The 26,499-nt window shown below is 32.9% G+C and overlaps 2 protein-coding genes across 6 annotated transcripts in view; one reads left to right on the top strand and one right to left on the bottom strand.

Annotated features, from left to right (window-relative positions):
• The first annotated feature begins 833 nt into the window (after positions 1–833).
• LOC117115236 lies at positions 834–8,185 on the top strand. The gene is made up of 6 exons (XM_033258961.1): positions 834–1,060; positions 2,678–2,715; positions 3,576–3,670; positions 4,356–4,461; positions 5,318–5,409; positions 7,588–8,185. The coding sequence occupies exons 3-6, from the start codon at positions 3,653–3,655 to the stop codon at positions 7,684–7,686; spliced, it is 315 nt and encodes a 104-aa protein (XP_033114852.1). The 5' UTR covers positions 834–1,060; positions 2,678–2,715; positions 3,576–3,652; the 3' UTR covers positions 7,687–8,185.
• A 1,907-nt stretch (positions 8,186–10,092) lies between these two features.
• Positions 10,093–26,499, bottom strand: part of LOC117115227 (choline transporter-like protein 2) — a 17,873-nt gene continuing 1,466 nt past the window's right edge. Inside the window, exons 1-11 of one of the 5 annotated variants that reach the window (XM_033258935.1) lie at positions 25,616–26,044; positions 24,719–24,839; positions 22,072–22,171; positions 20,457–20,725; positions 20,088–20,182; positions 19,355–19,458; positions 19,134–19,207; positions 18,145–18,310; positions 17,483–17,567; positions 16,103–16,194; positions 10,093–14,523 (exon numbers count right to left, since the gene is read on the bottom strand). In XM_033258935.1, the coding sequence (XP_033114826.1) occupies positions 14,500–14,523; positions 16,103–16,194; positions 17,483–17,567; positions 18,145–18,310; positions 19,134–19,207; positions 19,355–19,458; positions 20,088–20,182; positions 20,457–20,725; positions 22,072–22,119 (957 nt within the window). In that variant the 5' untranslated portion in view covers positions 22,120–22,171; positions 24,719–24,839; positions 25,616–26,044 and the 3' untranslated portion in view covers positions 10,093–14,499. Of the gene's footprint in view, positions 16,195–17,482; positions 17,568–18,144; positions 18,311–19,133; positions 19,208–19,354; positions 19,459–20,087; positions 20,183–20,456; positions 20,726–21,807; positions 22,021–22,071; positions 22,172–24,718; positions 24,840–25,615; positions 26,045–26,499 lie in introns of those variants that run through there. The other 4 variants (XM_033258932.1, XM_033258931.1, XM_033258933.1 and 1 more) reach the window with 4 other exon arrangements.

Genomic DNA, 26,499 nt, shown 5'->3' with positions numbered 1-26,499 from the left:
ACCAGCACACTCGAAACAACACAAATGAACAAAAATAGTAACTGGACATTCTTGATGTAATTGGTATCCAAAAATCTAGAAAAAGGATTGAATAATATCAATTCAAAGCAAGTTTTATTTTTGTGACAAATTTTGAAATAAAAAACAATGTTTAATAATAAATAGGAAAAAAAAATTTTCGAAAGAAAAGATAGGCAAAAATTAAATAGCCTAGTACTATACAAAAAAAGCATCAACACGTCACTGTATAATTTCCTTGAAAGTATTTAAACATGAATATTATATCAACTATTGTTAATTATTTTCTAGTGATGAATGAAAGAATGAAACAAAATTATCTGGAATTGATTCAATTTAAAATTGCTAAGGTAAATTAAAGGTTAGCAAGTAGTAAATGATAGAATATGTAGAAAAACATTGCTAAAATGGTATATTCAAGCAGTGCCGTAGACAGGATTTTCAAACAGTGCAGGATAATATCAGGGTGGACCCACTTTACGCGCAAGTTCAAATATGATTGTGGACCCATTTTCTTTTCATAATTTTACCCATTTCAGGCTAAATATGAGAAATATGGACCCATTTTTCAAAAAATGTACTCATTTATGCATAAAACTGCATAATTTGGACCCATTTTGAAAAATGTGGACCAATTCTTTGTGGACTCATTAGGAAATTGTGAGAGACTGTCCTAACTGTCCCAATAGCTGGCTGCTGGCTACGGCATTGTATTTATTCGGCATTGTCATTATTTCTAGGTAACTGCTGATTGTTGTGATAGTCTAGCACCTCCCACATTATACTAAAGTATGCTCTGCTGATTTGCATAATTGATGATTCAGTGACGCATATGTTTGAAAAGGCACATCAAGCTCTCACTGGACTTAGTATGCTTTGTGTGGTGTAAGTGGGTATCGATCATGTGCATTAATATGTTCACACTAAACAGCACTGGATTCATGGTTTACTTTTATAAGTCTTGGATATACTGATTACTTATACTATATACGCAAGTACAATGTACATTATGATTTGAAACCTACTAAAAAAGCTAACCAAGGTGAGTCTATATATCGTATATTTTAAATGATCATCGATCACATACGATCTCAATATGTATGACAAGCCTAGAGTATATAGGGAAAAGGAATGTTGGTGTCATTTGGATTGGATTCGTATTATAAAGCAATATGATAAAGAGTAAAGATATATTTTGTACACTGCCCCTATAATATGGCAAGAGTCTGGAGAACAGTAAAGTGTCCTACGGGGGTCCGAGGGCAAAACCATAGTGGTGGTTTTGGCGCTAGTGTACAATAAATAATAATGAAATATTTATAATGTGCTATTTTCAAATAAATGATCAAAAGCGCAGAGTACAACTAGAGAAAGATTTAAAAAAAAAAAAAATGCGAAGTGAACATATGAAGGGAATATGAACATTCTTCCCCCACTCATTCCCCGACTGCTGTGGTTGATATGTTAAGCAGTTTGTATCCTAAAGATGCACAAGAGCAAAATCATTGATTTAACTGTCAGGTTAACCATTTGGGCAAATTAGAATAAATGGGCTAGACAAAATTCAAAAAATCATACTTTTTTACACATTACGGGCCTACCATGTCAAGTAAAATGAAAATGGTAAGAGGAAATGTTAGTATTAAACAAACAAATTTTGAATAATTAAGCCAGGGGAGGCACCAGGATTTGCCCGACGGGGGGCCGAGGTCCCCAACGAGGGGGCCGATTTCCCCAACGAGGGGGCCGATTTCCCTGATGAAAGCAATGTGGGCGTGGTCGAGCTTTGATTAAAAGGTTTCGAAAATGGTCCAGGGGCTGAAGCCCCCGAAAATTTTAACAATTTAGGGGTTTCAAGGGCTTATTTAATTGATTTTAGAGTCTAATATGTAGAAAATACATTTAATTTTTTTTTCTCCCCGATTTGGGGGGGGGGTGGGCAGCACTCCCCAATGAGATTTGAGTAAGCGTCTTCTTTATTGTTCCTTTTCCAGCATTAAAATAAGGGAGGATGTACAATTCTTTTTTCAATTTTTACCCCACCTGTAAGAGAAAAATTACAAATAAAGTAAAGGTAAAGAAGACTGAGTAATGATTTAGTAGTTTAACAGAAGATTGATCAGTAGTACAAAAACATAATACAAAAAATATTTTGGCTGGTTCTGATCACGTAGCAGCTTGTATTGATTCTGTTGCTCTATCCCATAGAAAATGCCATAAAAATGATTCACAAAAGTAACGATTGAGGTAGCCTACATTTAATTTGCATAATGGCGATGCTGTTCACTCCAGTGAAACGTAAGCAAACAGCATTTTGGTCGCATGCGCAATGGGTGCTTTCACATTTGACCTACAGTATATATTTCTTTCACGGATTGGAATAACAAAATGCCTCGGTAGTATAATGTTTTTTTTTGTATTGTAATGAAACACAATTATATTTTTCATGTTTACAATACAGTAGGCCTAACTGTTATTTCATGGGTCATGATTAATCATTTGTGGTTGATATATATTGTATGCTCGAGGCTCTTTGTAAGCATACAGATCGAAGCTAGCGGAGGTCGTAAGGAAGAGAATGCACTTTCTAGGCCTAGAGAACCTTTTTTGTTAACATGATCGTTACAAAAAATATTAATCTTTTGCTTTTCAATTTCAGTGTATTCATTGATCCTTTACCAGAGCCAGTCAAGGAAGGTATGTTTAAACATTGTTTTATGTACATACAGAGTATTGGTCCTGGGTGCAAGACATAGCCCCATTGTCATTCTGTTTGAGAAAAGGTCTTCCAGTTGTTTAACAGTATAACACTGGAAAGAAATTTAATGACAAGTTGATCCAATATTACCATATAGAAAATAGTTTTATGGTATTACTGTACCTCTATTTTCTTATATGCATTTTGACAAGAAAACAAAATACTCACGATACAGAATAATTTAATGTACATCACTGTTGCATGTTTTATATAACTGTTGTGGGTTTATCATTGCCAGAAGCTCATTGCAAAACTATTGGAACTATATTGTTTTCTGTGCATAACCTTGTGTACTGTTGCATATGCAAATGTTGATTACAGAAATCAGGGGTACCAATTTTTGGAAAACAAGGCAATAGTGTTGGTTCCTCTGCAATAGACGGCTTTCAGAGGAAGTTTGTTACTGTATTGAGATCCATGCCACTGCAGCACATATGCTAATGAGAAACACTGAATGGTTTATGTTTTTCCTCTCCCACATGTGACTTGACCACTCAAATATTTATATACGCCAATTCCAAATTGAATGATCAAAATGCTGAACATTATCACCCCTGGGCACTGGATAACATACATGGCAAAAGCAAGCGAAAGTTTCGAACCCCTGACCTCAAGGATGGGAGTCCAAGGCACAACAGTTGTGCCAACCTCTCCTATATGGGCACATCATGACTATATGGGAGTACAACAGTATTTTTTTTTTGTCAAATAAAATTTGATAGTCTGGATAGGGCTAGTGAGGACTTTGTTTTACAATTGTTCGCTAGTGCCATTAATTGTTGAATTTCTCTTCTATAAGGATATGTGATCTTATATAATGTACAAAATGATCACTACTTGGAAACTGTGTGGAATCAAGTACAGAGAGTCGCTGATATGCTGGATCAGGCAGGAGTGAGTATGATTTTAAAGAATCAATTGGGTTTTTACTTTAATCAACTGGGCTTACGTCAGGTTTGTTGTTTGGACGTTTTTTCTATGAGTGACCTAGGCCCATTTCTGCTACAAAAAACAATGTTTTTTTTCTAACATTTGATAGTTTTTGTTTTCTTTCTTTTTAAAATTGTACTAATAAACAGATATGTCAACAATTTTTTCTCAGAATTTGACCAATTATATGGTTGTGATATGGAAAAAAAATAGAAAGACTGCAACCATATACTTGTTGAGTAGATATTTTTTTATAGAAACAAAGATTTTTCTTTATTTTATTTCAACACATGTAAATACATGAGGAAATGAAATTCCAGAAATCACACCTCGGTCTCAGGCCCCTCATGCAAATTAGTTCAAATATGCAAAGCAAAGTTTTAGCTTTCTTTTTCAAGTTGTCCAGAGCATGAATGTTTTATTTGAGCTAATGCAACATTTCCTCTACAAATGATCGGAAATGCCTCTTCATTTAACATTTGACCCTTTTTTTTTGCAGGACTAGTGTTTGCTAAGATATAACTGTACTACATTTCTGTCCTTAAAGTACAAAATGGTCTCAGCTAAACGAGATGGCTTACTGTAAAAAATTGCTCCCTAAAAGCTTTCTAAGCTGACCTCCAATCTTTTTTCTGGTTTTTTTTTCCAGGTTCGAGCAACTGACTACTATGTGAAGAATGAACATGGAGACATTGTCCACCTTAACTTAGAAGTAGGTTTAAGGCAAATATTCTTGTTAATACCAAAACGTTCAGGTAAGTGTGTTTGATCAGAGTATAACTTTTTCTTTTTTAACCAATGTTATACATACTTTACTTTTTTTTTTAAGCATATGACTGCACGTTATAATTATTTTGTAGTTATACTGCAATTAACACACAAAAACTGCTAAACAAGTCAAGTTCATGTTTAGGGCTAGCGTATTCCAGCTTTTTATCATCACCCACATACTGTAGTACAGTGCTACAGTAGAAACCAAATGCATACACTACAAACAGAAAAACTCATTTCTACTGTAGACTATTTATGTGGCAATTTTCTCATCTGATCCAGGATGCTTTATCAGGCCAACTGGACTTCTGTGGCTAAGGTCATTGGCCTGTGACAGATGGAATGTCACTGGTTGAAGTTCCAGGGCCCCTTACACTTAGTTTTTTGGTTATGCTCTCCTTTTTTAGGTGCTTAATGTTTAGATCATATCCTTTAATATATAATTCATAAAATAATGTACACAAGTGCAAGTTTACTTGAAACATTTTAATCTTGCATGCAGTTGGCACAGCAGTTGTTTCAGTTTCTCAACATTAAGGTCTGATGTTTGAACCTTCGCTGTGTGTTTCGCTTGTGTCCTTGGGCAATATACTTTACCTACGTTTGTCTCCCTTTGATGGGTACCTGTTAGGATGATTGAACTTATTAGTCTGTATTTGCATTATATTGCAAGCTGGACTAGGGAGTGGAGGAGGTTGCACTTTGTTCTGGTTTGATTATGGATCCAATGACCAGGGTTAATAATAACATCATCAGCGCCTTGTATCCCTTGGCAAATGACGCGGTATAAATTATCATATTATTATTATTATTATTATTATTATTATCTTCAATCACCAGATTATATACATGTGTTTCATGACGGAACATCATTTCTGTGTTTCTGGAAACCGGACAAGACCATCAAGCAGATGTTGGATGACAATGGTCTAGTGAGTATTTTTGCTTAAATCCTAATAATCTAGTATTCCAGAGCATAGCCTATTTTTTTTTGCGCCGCACATTTAGGGTGCTACGATCAAGAGGGAACAGTCATTAAGAAAGTGTAGGTAGCGGTAGCTTTTACTACGAAGAAATGGGAATTCCGAACTAATCAGTGCGCAAGCGCTGTTACAAAAAAACATCCGTGAAATATGTATAAACAACAATGAGCATGTGCCCGGAAAGGCTAGACAGCCAGTGAGCTGGCTGAGTAGTGATGTTGTCGAGCCATGTTGAGCATGCCCAGTTACCAAAAAGACTTCTCAGGAACCAAACAGCATCTGCAAAGAGGGTATGAAATAGAAATGGGGAAATGAAACTTTTTTATGCAAAAAATTTAGCATGCGCAACTCAAGCTAACGCGATCATGCATGGCATTAAAAATTGAAAATAATGAGAATTCTGGTCGAAAAGCCTTGGCTATCGAAGCCCTACTGTGCATCGTGTAATCTTCAGGGAGAATTGTAATTTAATTATCGCAAACTACAGTTTATTTGGCTCTGTCAATCCGATTAAAAAAAATAACCACAGAAACAACCTAGGCTAGGCCTCTCTGGGCAGTGGCGTCACAGAGTTTGTGGGGCCCTGGCGCTCATACAGTATATGCCAAGGTTAAAAAAATTTGCAGGCATGAGACTTTTGTTCTAAAAACTTCTTCTCTTTGGGGGGGGGGGGCGGGAGGATCCTCCAAAATGTTTATTCCCTAGATACCCAGAAATGCATTACTACTGTACTTTAGGGTTGTATTTTTACAACTGAAATCTGTTAGGAATCCACATTTTTTCATGGGAATGCATATTTCTGTTAGAGCCAAGCTCTTTGTTAAAGATCCACGTTGTCAATCTTTTTTTTTAACTACAATGTCGGAGCCCCTCGTACCTGGGGGCCCTGGCCCCCGAGTGTGACGCCACTGTCTCTGGTTAGCTACCAATTAATAGCCAAGTAGTGGGCAAGAAAAGGCTAAGTCGCATTGTCTCGAAAGGTACGGTGCTGTGCACTGAAGAAGGATAGTGCATATGCTCTTTGTTGTATGAATCCATTATTGACAATTCAAAAAGAAAAATAGCCACACAAACTGAGAGCAATTGTAGGCCTCTAGTGGCGGAGGTGAAGGGGGGAGGCTAGCCAGTCTAAAGCTGAAGCATAGAAATTGGCTATGATGGAATTTTTCTATAATTCGTCCAACCCAGTCAGCAGAATAATAAAAACGATAAAATATATTTTTAAAAATTGAATACAAATAAATATAAAATAGTAAAAAATAATATTATTATCATTATTATTATTATTATTAACAACAACAACAACAATGGTAAGAACACAAGCTAAAGAAAGTTTATATGGTAGTTAGGCCTCCATTTCTACATTTGTAATTTGGAGTACTGTTTAGTATGTCTTTTTTTTATTATTTTAATCCTGTGACTGCAATGTAATAACTTTTTTTACACCAGTCATAAACAGATTTTATTTGTAGGCTATTATGTTTATGAGTTAACTAAAAATTCCCTTATCCTTGATTCCTTTCCTACTTTTTTGCGCTCGCTTATGTCTTATGTTATAGCCATTCCGCTTTGTTTTAATTCTTCGATTTCTTGACTCTAAGAGTTTATTTATATTTTTAAATCTATATATTTATTGTTATGTATTGCTACTCAGGGAGTTTGGAATCTTAACTTTGTTACAGTGATTTAGTTCACTTTTTGGTTCCTGCCTACTCCCTGAGTTGACTGTTTGTGTTTGTTGTTGTTGTGTTTCTGGCAATAAAGAATAAGAATGTGTCATATCATTAAAAAAATGCATTGAAGATGATGTAGGTCATTCTCAAGTATGCATTAATTAGTATTAAATTTGAAAACACAAACCAGTCATAAGTTAAAGATGTTGCGGAATTTTTTTTATAGGAAATATTTCTTGTTTGAATTTAATTGAATACCGCAAATAATGTGTGCATTGTATACATTATTAAAAAACTCAAGATAAGAACTATTTGAACATTACGATTTTTCATTGGATCTTATAAAGAACACTGTTGGTTTGTACTTTTGATAAAAAGAAATATGTTGTACATAAAAAGAATTCATTAATTTCTGTTTCATCCACCCTAATTATAACAATTTTTCTTTTTCAAGTTCAAAGAGACTGCAATTATAGAAGACCAAAATGCAGCCATTGTGGACGTGAACCAACTCGTTGGAGTTAGAAGGCATTTTTCAATAATTGACCACTGACAGTGTGTCAAAGAAATAGCCTTCCAATACACAATAGTTTTTATAATAAAGAAATATATTGTAATGCCACCATTTTAGGTACTATATCATAATTGAATTTTGGGAAAACGCAAAACGTTTTACAATTGTGTAAAAAATAATAATCCAATTCAGCTTTAATGAAGCGTAGGGATATATCCTCATACTTCCTAAGCAAACAAATTGGCAGGTCTTCCGAACTAAAATCCTTGATGATGGAACCAAACGGACGCAAATTGATGAAAAATACAACACATTTTAAGAAAAGAACTAAGGATTTAATTGTAAACATGTTTCGGGTGTTCTCTCTCACCCATCATCAGTACAAACTGAAAAGCGAAATAAACGGAAAGAAAAATCTTGTCATTCTTAACTAAGAGTATTTATACAAAGAATGAATGAATATTAATTAGTGAAAACAAACTGTTACCAATTAAGGTAACGTAACGATCGTTCTAGATAATCATATGCAAGGTGTATAGAACACCTTGCTGTATGCTAATTGAAAAGTTGTAAGCTTAAATGTTTGAGTTGAACGTTGAGCGAAGATTACTAGGGATTGCGTCCTTGATACTGAACATGTTTTTTATTTTTGTAGTGGTGAAAAGGATGTTTAATTTCAATCCGGTGCAATGTTTAGTTACAATATTTTGTATCTTGTATTTAATATCATCAGAATATTTACCAATAAATGGAAGTTTGAAATACATGACTTTGTGAGCATCATCATTAACCTTTGATTTAGTGTAGTTAGTTACACTATTATCAATGTAATTATGGGGTTTTTCTGTTTTCTTTTTAAAAGCATTCTTACCCTACTGATCAAAGCTACCTACAAAAACAAAGAAAGCTTCTTTGAAGTTTTCAGCCCATTGTTAAGCAATGGGTGTAGCCTATGCAAACGCTTCTTTAAACAATAGTATAGACCAATTTTGCAAACTGTCATTAATGTTAGTATTAGAAAATATTAAACTTAATTTATTACTTACAATACAAGCTACATTAAGGCTACATTAACATTTTCAACAGTATTGTTGCTTTTAGTAATTTATCATTTTGTTTATAAAAGATGTAATGTGCATGACTTTGTTTGTATCTAAAGTAAGATAACACAATTACTTTGCGGTATTGTCTGTACAGCCCTGGTATTCAACCCCTTGACCACAGACCAGATCCGACCCGCCAAAAATGCTTATGTCAGCCCGCCCCTGGGCCAAATTGATGGGCAGTGTGTCCTAACTTGAAAAGGTTGAATACCCATGTTGTACAGAATCTCTGATTCTGCTAACGTTATTTTAAATAGAGCTAATACAATGTTCATATTTTTTTACTTTTTTTAATAGAATATAAAGTTTTAAAACAGCGGTGCTTTTTTTTTTTTTCATTTTAAAATATTTGTATTTTGTTTTGTAAAAACTGTAGGCATTTGGGCTCTACATATATCAAAAAGTGCTTTTTTTTTTCATTTTAAAATATTTGTATTTTGTATTGTAAAAACTGTAGGCATTTGGGCTCTACATATATCAAAAAGTGAATACAAAAAAAAAAGACAAATTTCCTTCCCTTCCTCCACAGAAACTACAAATGTAGATGTTCATGGGTCAAGGCAAGGAATAATAAAATATGCAGGCATGGATCCAGACCTTTGCACAGTTCATCATCTCATAGGTCAGGGTGACAGATAAAAATTGAAGTAGGCCTAAAGTAACTGCAGCACTTGATAATCATGCAAGTTTTAACTCGCACCTATTTAGTTGATCATATTTCTTTGCTGTAAATAGCGTAATATATGTTTTAAAACCCTCTGGTACTCTCTGAGCCTTAAAGTTTGGATCTTGGCCCTGAGGACCCTCTGTGCGATAGGTTAAAGCTCTGGATCCATGCCCAAGTGAGAAGCTGGAGTACCATAAATGCTCAAAGAAGCGCTGCAACTCTTTTTCTGGATGATCAGATTTGGTGTGGCGCTTATTAAAGCATTTACGGTACTTGCCGCTTGTATATTACTGATGTTTTTTAGTTGAATGAAATATAATAATTTGTCTATACTTTATATCTTTATACCGAATTAAAGAGTTTATGCCTTAAATCATAAAATTTGTTCATGTATGTTTTTTTTAAGATGATTATGATAATGATAAAGATGTGCATTGTGCTATTTATATGATGATGAGAGTGCATGTTGTTAAGTAACAATCAGGGGTGGCACCTGATGAGAGGAAAAGTGGAGTCTTTGAATTTACTGGTTTCAAGTGCTTATATAATTGTACTTTTTTTTTTAAATCTTTACCCCGACAAATTATTTTTTCTCTGCAATGCGGGCCAGTACTCTCCATCTGGCACCACCCATGGTAACAATACTGAAATAATGCTATGATGGTTCAAATACAGTACAGTGATGACTCACGATTATAATGGAGATAATCAGATGAGATTTAATTTTGCAACTGCTGTCTTCAATTTTTTAACAGAAATGGAATACAAATACATAATGTAACAATATTAACAGTATATACTAAACACAAATCACAATCATTGTTCAATACATTTTTATCTGTGTAAATGATGAAGATGATATAACCAAGTAATGATGATGAAGTGCAATATATGTTTGGGCAGTATGCAAACAAAAAAAACCCTACAATTAAAAATCGTAATACAAATCAGTTTTAATATTAATTTTGCCCAATAAATGAGCCTCGATTTTGAAGTGTATCAATAAAAACAAAATGCACATCTAACCTATTCAAACAGTTGAAAGAAAATCTACTTACACATAATTTACATTATATTATGTTCTTTAATATTAAATGATAATATATTAATATAATAAAATCATAAACATTCATTACTGAAGATATTACTTTTATTAATGTTATGATACCCAGCACCAAATAATAATAAAGAATTATCACTCATTCTATGTACAGTAATGAAATAGCTTTCAACTCCGTTAAATTAAAGCAATGTTTGGTGAGACTTTTTTATACTCTGTTTAAAAAATCTACCACCCATCAATAACAATGATTTCTGGCCAATTGATGCACCCGCCACCATGAAAAAATGGAAGATTAAAGGAAACAAAATTTTATTTTTATTTTCTTCCTGCCCTCCTTTGACGATCTTTAAAATAATAAGTTTTGCAAAACAAGGTATAAAAAGTCTCGCCTTAAGTGTGATGATATGCAAAGCCAGCTGACTTCAGGGAGAAAATTCATAATAAAGTAGTAAAAACATGCAAACACAAATTGTTGGGCCATTGATTGGCTTGCTTACAGGAGACGCATAGGGGACTGAATGCCCCTGAGCAACACAGCCCACCTTCTAAAAATGAGTGCCTACGTTGCACAGCTTAAGTTTATTGTAGCCCAAAGATTTGTTACTGTTAAATATGACTGACCAATCAGATGAATGCAAATATGCTTTCTCAGCAGATATTTTTAAAACTAAATCAATCTTATCTATACCTTAACCTAATATGTCTGAACATTTCTAACAAATCTACAGGGGTGTGTGCGACCGGCAGTTGGAGGCATTGACCATTATTTTCCCAGAGGCATTTTATGTTAAAAATTATTTTTTTTTATTTGTTTTTTGTTACACATCACAATTTTATGCTGGGCATAAAAATCGGTCGGAGGGCAAAGTGAATTTCTGATTTAACACCAAGGGCCGCACCCAAACATTGATTTTTCTAGTGCGCTTCTAAAAACCTCAAAGCACTGCTTTTACACCACTTTATTCCCAGTTTTAATACTACTTTTTACATGATTGGTGTCAGGCCGTAAAAAACCAGCTGTTTTCTAGCCAATGTTGCTTGGCGGGCCGCACACATAGGGTACCACCCACACACCCACCTACAGTACCTGTGATTTAATGCATACCGGTAATCAAATTTGATATTTTTGCTTGCTCCAAACCACTAAATATACTACTGTAATAATAATAATAATATAATAATAATTATAATAGTGTAAAAATAACGTGGCATTGGAGGCTAACAAATATTTTTTTCCAGGCCTACAAAACTGTTTAGGAACGTTTACATACACATCATGTTAAGGTATAGGTGAGATCTGTATGGGAACATTCCTATTTTAAAGTGAATGAATTATCATTTATTTCATATAAAAAATAATTATAGATAATTAAAACAAATTAACTAACCAATTCTTTAAACATCATCTTAACAGTGCATTAATTTTGGATTTTCAAAGTAAAGGTACAAGTTTTAAATTCAACTGTACTTCAAGTCCTTTGACATATGAATCAGCCGTTGATAATTAGTAGATCCATGGAGGAAATATATTAAGATATTTTCTTAATATATTTCCTCCATGGTAGATTTATGTAATATAATCTTTGAATTCTACAGTTCTCTACCAGTTGGGAGGAGTACTGGTATTCTGGAAGCATGCACAAAGTAATGGAGATAATAATTTAAGAAGAATTAATTTTCATACATCCCTCACTTGTTAAAATAAACAATTCTTTTTAAGAATCTATTTTATGTTTATCAAGCTACTCTCATTCATTCATATAGTGAGCTATAACAGTTCTTCCACCATCACAATTATTTGTTCTTTTACATATTTTTCTTATTTGAAATACTTTCAATAAATACTATACTAATGTTATTAGCTAATTAGTATAAACAGGTTCAATTCTCTATTTTCCCTGATGCATACAACTTCAACATAGTACTTATACCCAATGGCTGGCCAATGCAATTACAATTATCTGCATTGTTGATGTTTACCAAAGGTGTCTTTTCTAACATAGCTTTTGATAGATACCTGAATTAAAATCCATAAAAATAGTAATAAATAAGTACTGTACATTAAAACTATATATTAATCAATATTTTTAATTAATCAACATAATGATATTAATAGATTAAATACTGGAAATGTGCAAAAATTTATCAATACTAAATGTCAAGGCATTTATATAATAAAGTCAATACAAAGATGACTTTGATAAAGTAAAACATGTGACAAAGATAAATCTAAAAAATCCTCATTTTCCACTATATACAGTCAAAACAAATTTACACATTCGCATAGATGCACATATTATCACAAATTAAACACTAAAAGAAAATGTATAAAAAGATAGTAAGATGGCAAGGTGCTCTATATAAAATTTGAACATATGGTATCAAACTTTAAGAAATATATTATTAGAAAGGATAAACACTAGTCAAAATAGGTATCAAAATATAGAAATTCTCTTTATAGATCCAACCTTATAGATCCTATTTTATTTTAATAAAGACATACTATCTTAGTGAAATCTAAGGAAACCTTTAAAAAATAAAATAAAATATCAATTTATGATTTGGAAGGAAAAATTTTACTTCCTTTTTTTGCTAATATACAAACGTTTTATTGTGCAAACTCTTTCAATTATTTATCAGCCACTTCAACAGTAAAAGATGAATACACAACAAATGATAAAGAAACTGCTAATATTTTCAATAGCCACTTTACTTCAGTTGGAATAAATCTTTCTTCTAACTTCCCTGTATACGAGAATAATGATTCACGAATTGATCATAACATTTTAGATAAGTTTGAATTTGATTTTATCACAAAAGAGTTTGTTTTCGATGAAATTTGTAAATTTTCTTCCAGTAAAGCTAAAGGTCTTGATGGAATTGATTGTAAACTACTCAAACATACTGCACCTATAATTTGTGAATCTCTATTTTATATTTTCAATCTATCATTATCAACATCTTCATTTCCTGATGAGTGGAAATGTGCAAAAGTCACCCCCATTTTTAAAAGATGGTGATAAGAGTGACCCAAATAATTATAGGCCAATCTCTGTATTACCTATGATATCTAAGATCCTTGAACGGGCAGTTCATGATCAATTATATACCTACTTTACTGAAAATAATATCCTAAATGAATCTCAGTCTGGGTTTAAGAAAAACCACTCTACTCATACCACTTTGCTTGATGTCACTGATTATATTCTTAAAAACACTGACAAAGGTAATGTAACTGCTGCCCTTTTTCTTGACCTGAAAAAGGCCTTTGACACAGTCAATCACGTAATTTTAATTGATAAACTCAGAAAATATGATATTAGTGATATTGGCTTAGAGTGGTTTAATTCATATTTAAGAAATCAGTCACAAGTTGTTTGTATTAATTCTGATAAGTCTGATTGTAAAAATGTTTGTATTGGTATCCCGCAAGTATTTGTATTGGGACCACTACTCTTTATAATTTATGTGAACTCTCTCCCAAACAGTGTTTCTTGTAAATCTGTTATGTACGCCGATGACACTACTCTGCTGTGTAGTTCATCCGACTCAATAATACTCCAGAATGAATAAAATCATAATCTTGACAAAATAGTTAATTGGTTCAATGAAAATCACCCGACACTAAATATTAAAAAGACTAAATTTATGATTTTGGAACAACACAGAATATTTCAAAATTTAATAATGTTACTGTGAGCTATAATAATGACTCCATTGACAGAGTTGATTTTTTTAAATACTTGGGTGTTACTTTTGACCCGCAGCTTACATGGAGCAAACACATTGAAAGCTTATCTTGTAAAGTTTCTAAAAGGATTGGTGTCATGCGTCGTATCAGATATCAATTTATTCTTAAGATGTTAGCTAAAACTATTGTTTTACCTTTATTTGATTATTGTTCTTGTGTATGGTCAAACTGTTCCATCCAATTATCTAATAGATTACAAGTTCTGTCAAACACCTTAGAAAGAATATTACTTTCATCATGTGATATTAGAACACCAATTAATGATATTTTAAGTTTGTTGAACTGGCAAAATCTGAAAAATAGATGGAGAGACCAATTATTATTTTTAACTTTTAAATGCCTTCAAGGACTTGCTCCCTCCTACCTAATTAATATGTTTGTTTTCCTTGAAAATGATAAAAACACTAGAAGCCAGACAAATAATCATCTTGTAGTTCCACAATGGAACATATGTCAAGGAAAACGAACTTTTCATTACCGTGCATCCATGAAGTGGAACCAACTACTTAGCAATATAACTAGGGATTTCCAGAATTTTAACCAATACACATTTAAAAATGCTCTGAATTAATTGGTCTCTCCTCTATTTTTGTGATTAAGTCCTTTATTTTTGTAATTAAGTCATCTATTTTTGTAATTAAGTCCTTTGTTTAATTTTCCTAAATTTTTCTTTTCAATTTTTCAATTTTTGTATTTTATGTTATGTAACTGGACCACAACGAAAATCAATGCCTTTGCATTGAGTGTGCCATCCAGTATAACGAAAGTTAAATAAATAAAATAAATATACAGTCTATAGAAAGAATACTTTATAGAAATAGTATTATTAAGTGAAGTGTTAATTTATTATTAAGTGTAGTGTTAATTTGCCATTAAAAATATTTTTTTATTATATTTTCAGTACTCCAGCCCCATAGACATTAAATCTTTAATATATGTACTTTATATTTATACTCATTCTTAATGAACCAAACAAATAATTTTACAAGCTTGGTTGAACGTTAGTTAAGTAAAGTTTGCATTGTATGTACACATCTAATTAATGTTTCGATATATAAATGTATATTGGTGTATGGAATAATTCCTTGTTATCTCTACATGTGATAAACATTAACAATTAAAAAAAATTTTGAGTATCACTTTACACATTTATGATTTTTGTTTCTCTAATTATTGACATTCTATGATTAATATGGTTTATAAACTTGAAAATATCCATTTCAAAGATACAAAGGTACAAAAAACATCATGCTTAATTCTGAAACAGTGAAGCAAGCAATTAAAAACTCACAAAAAAATGTTTATATTTAGTAGTATATACCAACTACATAGATTCCAGGCATTTGATTGGTTAAAAGCCAGGCAATAGTTTTAGGCAAGTGTAGTGAGTTTAATAGCCAGTGAAAAAACAAGTTAAGTATGCTGTCCGGATCATCTTGAAGTCACAAACTGTGGTTTACTGAGTTATTAAATGCAGGCCTCGATGAAGTGCTAGCGAAGTTTTAGTAGGCCTACGTACTAGGCCTAGGCTTCTTCACAACTCAATTACAGGGAATATATGTGGTGGTATATAAAAACAAATGTTTACTGGGATTCAAATTATAGCCCTTGGTGATTTTGCAGCTGTACTACTGTATGTCCCTCGACTTCATCTCGGGACATACTGTAGTAAAGTATGTCCCTCGACTTCATCTCGGGACATACAGTAGTACAGCTGCAAAATCACCAAGGGCTATAATTTGAACCATGCCCTTCAACCCAGTAAATATTTGTATACTATTACAGGCACTGAGGTTCTCATGGAATGGTTCTCATAGTCATTTTAAATTTTTCTAGCTTCCATCGCATCTCTATTGCTGTGTCTTCTTCACCTTTTTGTTTTTCTTGCCAACAATCTTCATCAGATTCTTGGACATGTAGTAAGGCTTTTCGGCAGAACCATCATGTCGCTCAAGGTCCTCCACTTTAGAGAAAAAAAATCAGAAAAATTAATTTAAAAATATACAGATGTATAACATCATTGTTTTTTTTTTTTTCATTTTTATACAATCTAATATGACCTATTTGTTTTTGTTGGAGTAGGGGGAAAAACACACTAGCCCAACACTAGCTGCATACAGGCTTTGGAGCAGAAAATATACAAGTATATCCACCTGGGATCTACTGCTACTTTATGAGATACTTGCCTAAATAAATCAATTATTGCAATTGTCTGTTTTAAAAGAACACACCTACGAAATAAGATAGAATTGTCCATTCCAGGACTCCACATGACTATGCCCACACCCATTTGCTTGTCCCTATTCCAAAACTTTCTGTTTCTTATTGCTGAATTCAGATCATAAGAATCCAAAAAAGAATACCATTACTGTAGTTTTCTAATGAAATCTATGCTAGACTTAAGCTTTGTCTACATTATCAAATTTTATGTGACAAATATGGGTACGATGACGTCATATCACATATCATCAAATTGTATAAAAAAAGGTTGAACGTGTTCACCTCTGTGTTCCATCACATTTTATGTGACGCTTTAAAGAACTTTGGTAAATGTATGCTATATCATGATCCATGACAAAGGTATGAAGACAAGCATTAGCATATGGGCATGGTTATGCAATACCTTGTGATGGGTGGTTCTATTTTCTTTGTAGGTGTAGGGACGTTCATATAAAAAAGTAATGGTAATAGTTGGTTGATCTAAGTAAGTATTTACAAAATAGATAAATGAGGAGAATCCTGATACTTGCTAAGTTTAAACTTTATCTGGCAAGACTTTTTTTATACCTTGTTTGGCGAACCCCCTGACTGCAAATATTGATGATTTTGAATAAAAATTAAATTTTATTTTTGGCCAATTAGCGCACCCGTCACCACGAAAAAGTGGAAGTTAAGTTTTTCTTTATTTTTATTACGCCCTTCGCTGCCTTGAAATCTCCAAAGATAAGATATGTATATTTCTTCTAAATTATATAAATTTGAAGCATTTAACCACCCCATTTTACATTCCTAATAAAATTTTATTTTTATTTTCTCCTTTGTCTGGATGTTTTTGGCAAAACTATTTGTTAAATAAGAAAACAAAATTTTATTTTTATTCCGCCCTTCGATGATCTTTAACAAAATAAGTACACAAAACAAGGAGTAAAAAAAGTCTCGCCTCATTTTAATCATAATCACAATATAATCTTGTTTTTATCAGCCAATAACATATTAATAATACCATTATTCAAAAAACGAATGACACTCACAGAAACAGAGGAACAATGTGTCTACAGCCATGTCATAAACACTAAAGAATCCTTTAGCGATTACGTATGATCCCACTCCAATTGTCTGAAATGGAAAAAGATGTGATAGAAAAAATTTTACTACATAAATAGACTGAGGAAGATAAATAGAATAGTAAAAATAAACCTAGAGGAGGGAAAAAAAGAGAAGAATTTTATATCAATGGAAGAATAGAATACTATTTATGTTTAATAATAATGGTCACTACTGTATGCAACTTAGTTTTAATTTTCTGTACATATTTTGTTCTATTGTATAATAATGTAAAGAAATAATATAAAAGTTATTGTTTAAAAAGAAACATAGTTTACATTTTTATCATCATATGAATGAGTATAAATTTTAAAAATTTATAAAAAATACAATTCCAAAAAATAGTTAATTACTTTTCAACTTTAAGAATTTTTCATCAAATATATTGCAACAATTGTATACCAACAACTGAACTCAATGTTTCGAACTTGAAATCTATCAAACACTAGAAAGTGAAAACTATATTGAATGTAAGAATTCTTTTAGTTGCAGCACTTATTAAGGTCAATGACCCAATGTACTTCGATCAACTTTTACAACAGGATAGGGTTTCTAATGTATAAATGCAAAAATGCGTAAAGCAACTTACTATAATTGGCAACCAATAGTAATTGAGTTCAGGAGCTGGGACATATTCCGATACTATAGTGATGCTATTGGTAAAATAATAAAAGGAAGCAACAGAACACAGGCACACAACAAACATGACTCCGAGAAATATCAAAAAATCGGTCAATTGATTCACTACAAACACTCTGAAAAAAAAATACAAACACAAATTATAAATAATAAATTAATAACTCATTAGAAGTCATGGAAAGTTGTGGCAAAAACCAAATTTTAGTTATTAGTATTTTCAGAATCTACATAATGATGGGTTATTCATTAGCATTTCTAGCCTTGGTTACTGGGGAGTAAAGGTACAGCACACCCCAAGTCAAGATCCAATCCAATCCAATCAGAACATTTGTACAGCGCCTTTCTTTGCAGATACGAAGCGCGGCACCCCACATATTTAGGCACCTCACAACCCACAAGCAGCCGTGATCATTGCCTAACCCAAGCACAGAACAAGTAAACAAATCAAAAGAAGCAGTGGCAAAGTTTGGAATCATAAATAAATAATGCAACAATAAATAAAATAAGAATAAAAATGGGATAATTAGTTAAAGAGGTGAGTCTTTAAGATAACTATGGTGTTGTGTAATTGCCTTCCAAAGATGTTCATACATACATTTCTGGATGGAATTAACTACCAAAAAGATGTGAAATATTAACTGGTATGTTGACAATTCCAGAACAGACTTTGAAACACAATTAATCAGATATTTACAATGGGCAAAAATAATTTCTATGCCATTTTTAAGTCCCCATATTTTAGAGCTCATTTATACAACACTGGCCTCTGTGACAACTTAGCCATCTAATCACCACTTTCCTCATTTACATAAAAATTAAAGACCAAAAACAATATATAGTAATAACCATAAAAATGATGGAGTTGATGATGATTATGATAATGGTAATAATAACAAAGACGATTAAGATCGATAACATGGTAGTTATAAAAACATTTACCTCAAAATATTTCGCATCAGTAGGAAAAAAGCTTTCTTTGCTGATATACAGAAATTCTTACCATACACAGCAATCTGAGGAAAAACAAAAATATTCCAATTTTGTATTTTTTTGTATTATTTTATTAGAATGTATGCGAGAAGAAAAATAAAGAGCAAGAACTCTTCATGCATATCCTATTTTACTTGTTGCTAAAGGACGAAAATCCAAGACAATCTTACCATGATGTATGCATTTTTATTTAGGAATTTCATGAACTTTTCTAAGCACCAGAAACAGCATTTCAAACACTTGATGATATACTTGACAACATCATTTTCTTGGCCTAATAAGAAACAAAAATATTGCATATTACACATTACCTTTTCAGAGTAAATATGGAAAATATAAGTTTGCATAATGAATACTTCAAAGATTTAGTACACATTACTAGAGTTATTATTTATCATAAGATTTCTATAAACATATAATTATCCAATTAAAGGAAGAGAACTAGAAGTACTGTTGTTTTCTCGAGGTCAATGGAAACATTGACCTTGTGTGTTAATTTCAATAAAAACTTTTATTTCTCACAAAAAATAGAGCAGTAGTGTCAGGAGAGGGAACAGACTGAGGAGCCAAAATCCAGTCAGCATCCACTGTCAAGGAGGGCCTTCCCTTCCCAAGTAAGGCAGAAAAAAATACATTTTCTGAGATAAAAAAAATTCATATAATTTTAACAGATTACCATGAAATCATGCTTTTGGAGCTTTTGCCTCAGTCATCGGCTCCGAGAAGCAGTGGTTCATTGCAGTGTGAAAATTATATACCACTCAGTCTGCTTTCTGGTAAGAACCATCAATAGCTTAAGTCAACTATCTGGTGAGAACTACCAACAATTTAAATCTTTTTTCGAGAGCTACTAATCACTACTCATGAGAGTTACCAATAACAAAGTCTACAAGGGTTTCTCACCTTTCAACTTTCTTTCAAGATACTCCAGCATGACATGTATCATCTTGATGATGGCAATGATCAATGAATCAAATGCAATGGATCCCAAGTGATACCTGCAAATGAAACAATCAATAAAGTTGTTGTTAATTGTTTTCTCAAAACTTGCTTAACTTCATATACAATATTTTAAAATTGTGAATTATATTTGGAATGATTGGTAGAGTTTAAAATTCTTTAAGCAGTAACTTCCTAGTTTTAAATTAATTCATGTACAACTATGAAAAAACATGTCATCCATTTTAAATCAAATCAACAACATTGATTCCCTAGTTTAAAAAACGCATCTTCTTTTCATGTTATCTATGACATCATTTTTTTTCTTCTTACCTAATGGCCCGCCAGAATGAGGCAGTCACAGCAAATGTGGGCGTGTCCTTCTTCTGAAACGTCCAATACCAGGAAGCGAAGGCACCAGCAAGAGTCACCTGACACAAGGTTATGATAAAGTACATGAGCCAAAATAGACCAAACTGGTTGTAGGCCTGCAAGTACAGGGCTAGGTCGGGCACTGCGTATGATTGGAACTCGCAGTTGATGGAGCCGTTCTCAAAGCCAGTTAGATTAAGGGCAGTATCATCTGCCAGAGAATAGTTGGTCTAAAGTTGTGAAGGAAAACAGAGTGGTTACAGTCATGCAGAGCATACAAACAATAAATGAATTGTACATTTGAATTTAAAGAAACAGTTTTTTTCTGGAATTTGTATTTTACACAATACTAAATTTACTTGTGGGCTTCTGGGGGAAATGGGGTTGCTATATTAGCAAACTATAGGTCTTAATGTTTTTCTAGCTATAATCATGACATAGATACTAGTGGTTTCTTTCTTGGTACATAAAATAAATATTGACTTTGACTAAGACTAAGTTTCCCTTAACACAAGCTTTGCACATACTATCAAATTTTCTATGACAAAAAAACTGTATGCCCATATATAGTCATGATGTGCCTATATATGGTCGTGGTATCATGTCACATTTTTTTGTCAAATAAATTTTGATAGTTTAGACAGGGCTTTAATGAAGCATCTCCGTTTTGAATGTTAACCTTCTGCAAGTGTTGTTGCAGATATGCCTAGAAATTTTGCAATGAGCTTATGTGCAAAATGTGTACACAACACTGTCCTAGGGGGTCCGGCATGCCCCCGTGAAATTTATGTGTTCTAGACGGCCGAACATAACATTTGAGGCATTCTGGACTATCATTTTTTTTTTTCTTTCTTTTTTTTTTTCTTTTTTTTACCTCCCAAAAAGGGGGCCGGGCCAGCCCCACTAAATCTGCCCCTGATTTACCATCATAGTGATGACAAACTATAATATTTATTTATTCACAATTTTTAACCAGGGTGGCCCAATCAGTCAAGTAGACTGGTCTCCCTTGGGGCCCTGGGTACAATAGTTTTCAGAATATAAAAGTAAAATATCATGTAACTAAAATACAACATATGATTTTCATTAGCAAAAATCAATCAGCCTAAAGATCACAATATCACAAAAAAATATATTCAGATTCTTATTCCTTCAATGAATAAATACAAGATTATAAAAAAAAGATTATAAAAAACAAGATACAAAAATAATATATCAGAATTATAATGAAATAACAACGTAATATCAACAAAAGTAAATCACAGACATCTCTTTGGAAAAAGTTTAATAAATAGCTCTGAAGTGCACTCACATTACAATCACATTCAAAATCTGCCTTAGGAACATTCCAAGCCTGGTAAGTGAAATTTGAATTAGCTGGCGCGACTTTCAGGCAGTCCTGTACGCCAGAGCTCTCAAGGAACTAAGTGGGGCTGAAGTATTGTGGATGCTCCATCTGTAAAATTCCATCCCTGGGCCTCCCTCTATTTCAAATTCCTATGTCCGCCACTCTGTCCTACAGATGAGCATGTGGCTACAGACAAGGTTCCTGAGTTAGTAAAGAGGAGATACTTGCTTGCTTGCTTCTTGAATCATACCAACAGCTATTCTTATTTGTTTGCATAGACACACCGTGATGAGGAGCAGCAATGCAAAGACAACAGCAAGAATAATTCCTAGAAACAATAAAACAGGAATCAACTTTAATTTAATTTTTAATTTTGAAAACTTAATTTTAATTTTTAATTTTTTTTTTCTTTAATTTTTAAAAATTTTAAATTTTGTGATATCATGAATCAAAAACACGCTTTGAATTATTACCGAAACTCAGGGACTCTATAGCAAATTACTACAGTAAGTGGATATGTTCACAATTTAGGCCACAGCTTGTAATCAAACAAAGTATACAACTCTAGATGGTGCCCTTACTGGCTCTGCTTTTGACTGTATTGTCATTTCGTTTGGAATAGAAACTCTGCATACCTGAACTTATTGATGCCAATATATTCAAATATAATTCTTAAAATTGCGTGAATTTACATCAGTAAGTTTACATATTTTTGATTTTCTGAATTGCGAAATGCCTATGCTAGCCAAGCTGCCAAAATTGATTTGGATATAGTTGTATCAAGACTGTTTTCCAACCATTAATTTGCATGTATAAACATCATTCTTATATTTTAAAATTACACGGTTAAAAGGACAGTAAAAATTAAGGAGTTTATAACAAATTCCAATTTGCGGGAAGTACATAGTTGCAAATGATAATACAGTACTGAAAATAATTACAACAAAGAGCAATAAGAATGACAAGACAATTAAATTGCAAATGCTCAAAGTTAAGGGGACATAACTCATTGAATCTCTGGAACAAAGAAAATATGGAAGACTTAAAAGCCTGAAAGAATTTAGATGTCTGACATCAAAGGGAAGAAAAAAATGAAATGAAAAGTAGTCTTCAGGAAAATAAAAGCTAAATCATTAAAAATTTCAAAAGCATTAACAACAAAGATTAACTCCCTTCTTGCTTCAAGAGATATTATAGGTTCTTCAGATGCTCATCAGTGTGGACGTATAAAAGAGAATTATATATGAATTACCCATATTTGGGCATGATGATCATCATAACCTTTCCAAATATGGGCATCATGATGCCATGTCATAGGCCTACCCATATATCGGCAAATCACAGGTGTTTGTCACAAGTGTGTATAGATCTTAATAGGCAAACTGAACTAATGAACTAAAGTAAACCATTACAAAGTATATAAATATTTTGCAATAGTCTGACAATCTATATATTAAACTTTATACTTAAAAAATAAAATTGAAAAGAGAATACAAAGGGTTTCTTCAACTTTAGACATAATCATTTAGCAGAAGATTGAAAAGTAAATAGTAAAATTGAATAATGTAAGAGTATACAAAATAAGTTATATAGAACAAGTAAAATAATAAAATATTTAATTATTTGTAAATTAAAAGTAAAGCATTACAAAGTATATATAAATACTAAAATATTAATAGTCTGACCAAAACAGATGTACTGCATATACTTTTTATTAAATGCTATATACTAAAGAGACACACAATTCAACAAAAAAACAAAGGGCTTCCACTACCTTTGACAGCAAAAAAATAAAATGTTGAAATATATAACCTTAAAGCATTCAAATAATGTCAGAAAAACAAGCAAAGACAAGCAAGCATTATAATAAAATTACATTTAGGTTGGGGAAGGGGGACAAGTTATATACTGTTATATGTTATATACTGTGTGCAAACTGCATGACGTTCTACTTACCAGTGTAGTAAAATGTACTTTCTGATGCGTGCAGAGAATGTGCAAATAAAAACACTATGATATGAGTGTATGTGCACATAGAACAACACTCAAATTCAGCACAAATTCAGCATACGGACTTGAGATACTGACAGTGTGCACAACATGATGACATAAATTGGTAATACTTATAATGAAGACGACAACCATGGTTGTGGTGGACGTCAGTGAAGACGATCATCATGATGGTGAAAATGATGATGTTGATGACGACTGCAGTGAACTGACTTGTCATGAGGTCTGAGTGTGAGAAAATGTAGTTGTTGCAGAGTGCTGGATTGTTAAATAAGGGACCACCCGGAAGGAAAGATATGGTGTTAGGGCTGAGGGCCAAGGGCTTGACTCTCCAAATAGCATTCAGCCACTATGCCACTAAAGGTTGATAAAGTTGTGTGTGACAATGAACATAAATTAAGATGATTATTGTTCATTCAAGACCCTACTAAAAGATCGAAATTATTACTAAGACTTACAAGGTAGTGTTTAAGTCATGTTGCCAATTTAGCACTAACACTACCTACTTTCACATCCTACCAAACATCGACCCCTGTTATCTAAAAATATTAATTTGCAATCCCTAATATTGTGGTCTAAAAACCCAATTTTGGGCCATTCTAAACCATAAAATCTCTCCTCATGTCCCCACCAGGTAATTAATCCTTTGATCCTGACCGAGGCTCTAAGGGGCCCTTGGTTCAGTCTCCCCCCCCCCCTCCTCCTCCTTGTCTACAGTTGAACTCTTAAGGTTTATGAGTGTGAGTAACTGTGAAATAGCTGCAAGAATTGATCCTAATGTGTGAGATTCACGAATAGTGCATAGCATTTGGCAAGTATAACATGTAGTGCAGCAACCTGAGTGCTTCAACATAGGAGAGGTAACTAAAGGCATACCAGGTGTCCTTCAAGGTCAAGTAGCTTTCAAGGTCAGTCGTAAAGCCAATGTCAGCGAAGGACTTCTCTGTAGTGGTTATTCAAGTAATAACATGGCCGCACACAAACCACTATCAACACAGGGAAGAAATAGAAGTATGTCCTTGTTACTTATTCATTCAATACAAAAACCATTGTCCATAAAAACACTATAACCATTATCACATCTAAATATAATGTGCAACGTTTATGCCATAATTAGGAAAAGATAAAACAATATGTAAGATACTTTGATCCCATTTTTAATGTACTGCATAACTTTATCAATATAATATTTTTTATACTTTGTATATTTATGAATTTTGATAAAAATATTAAGCTTGACTGATTGATCAATATGTCATTGGTTATTTATTTGCATACGAAAATAAAAATATAAATCACATTGACAAGTTTTGACCTGTTTTATTGTTGGGAGAGCCTCTCAAATTTAATTAAGTTTACTTTTGTATTCATTTTTTTGCATGTTGCCTGAAAATAATAAATGAAGAAATGAAAGATGGAATGAATGTACAAAATATGCAGTGATTAAGACCCTATGATAAATGGCCGACCACACCATAAATTGAAAAGTCTATGGGGTAATTCAAGTGGGGTATATTTTGCGGTCAAGGGTGAAGTGTAGGGAAAAATTTCCAGAATATATGCAAATTTGAGTGCATATTCCACTGTGAATCATAGACTATTAAATTTATACTTGTTAACCTCTGTATTTCTTTATTACAATACCCCTTTACATAATTAGTATTAATGGAAACATTTATAGAACATCAAATGCTTATCGAAACAATTTGTTGCAATAAAAAGGTTGATTTAAACAAAGTATTATAAAATATTCTGGCCTTACATCACTATTTAGTACCAAACAGCATAGAAATCATCCAGAACGAGAACAGCAGTCTTCTGAAAATTTAGGAATATACAGACAGCCCTATAAAATGAAGATGAATTTTATTGACAACTACACACTATTATTTCCCGTTTTGTCTGATTCCACCTCAGTGTTGTAAAGGTTGAAGTGCACCGCGTCATCTACTCCGGACAACATGAATCGGAATATTGGAGGACATGAACTTATACATTTATTTGTAACATAATACAAGATGCAACTAAAAACAAGCAGGCCCCAGGAGACGAACAGTAGATGGCGCAGGTGCACTTCAACCTTTATACCGAGATGAGGTCAGACCACACTGGAAATAACACCACCATACCAAAGATACTAGAAATACAAGATAGAGTTCTCCACACAAAAAAAGTGTTCCACCGTGTTCCACCAAAATGCATGGTGGGAATACGAAAAATGGGACGCCCCCTACAGCTGGAACTAAAAAAACTTGTGCCAAACTTTCGTTATCAAGTCGTCGCGTATTTTATTATCAATTAGTGGAAAAGGAAGGGCGCCTTTTGCGTCTGGATATACTTAGCAACAAAAGGGCGCCCTGTATGTTGGGCACGAAGTATAGGAAACTTGAACTTGCATGGTTAAAAAGAAGGGTGCCGCCTATGTTGGGCACGACTTCCGCCTCATTTTTACAATGCGAGAACTCTCTTGTATTTCTAGTATCTTTGACCATACTACCTGACAAATAGACTTGCCACAAGTCTCTTATTTTTTATTATTTTTCTCATTCTGGACAGCGCCACCAACGAGAAAGTTAATTTAGAGCAAAGATCTTATAAACACAAGATAGCGTTCTCCGGGATTTACGCGTGCAAATTCTGTAATAA

The sequence above is a fragment of the Anneissia japonica genome, unplaced genomic scaffold, assembly GCF_011630105.1.
Source record: "Anneissia japonica isolate Jap-2015-1 unplaced genomic scaffold, ASM1163010v1 scaffold288291_len444093_cov181, whole genome shotgun sequence".
Lineage (NCBI taxonomy): Eukaryota > Metazoa > Echinodermata > Crinoidea > Comatulida > Comatulidae > Anneissia > Anneissia japonica.
The sequence above is the reverse complement of the archived record's forward strand: the minus strand, read 5'-3'. Positions and strand labels throughout refer to the sequence as shown.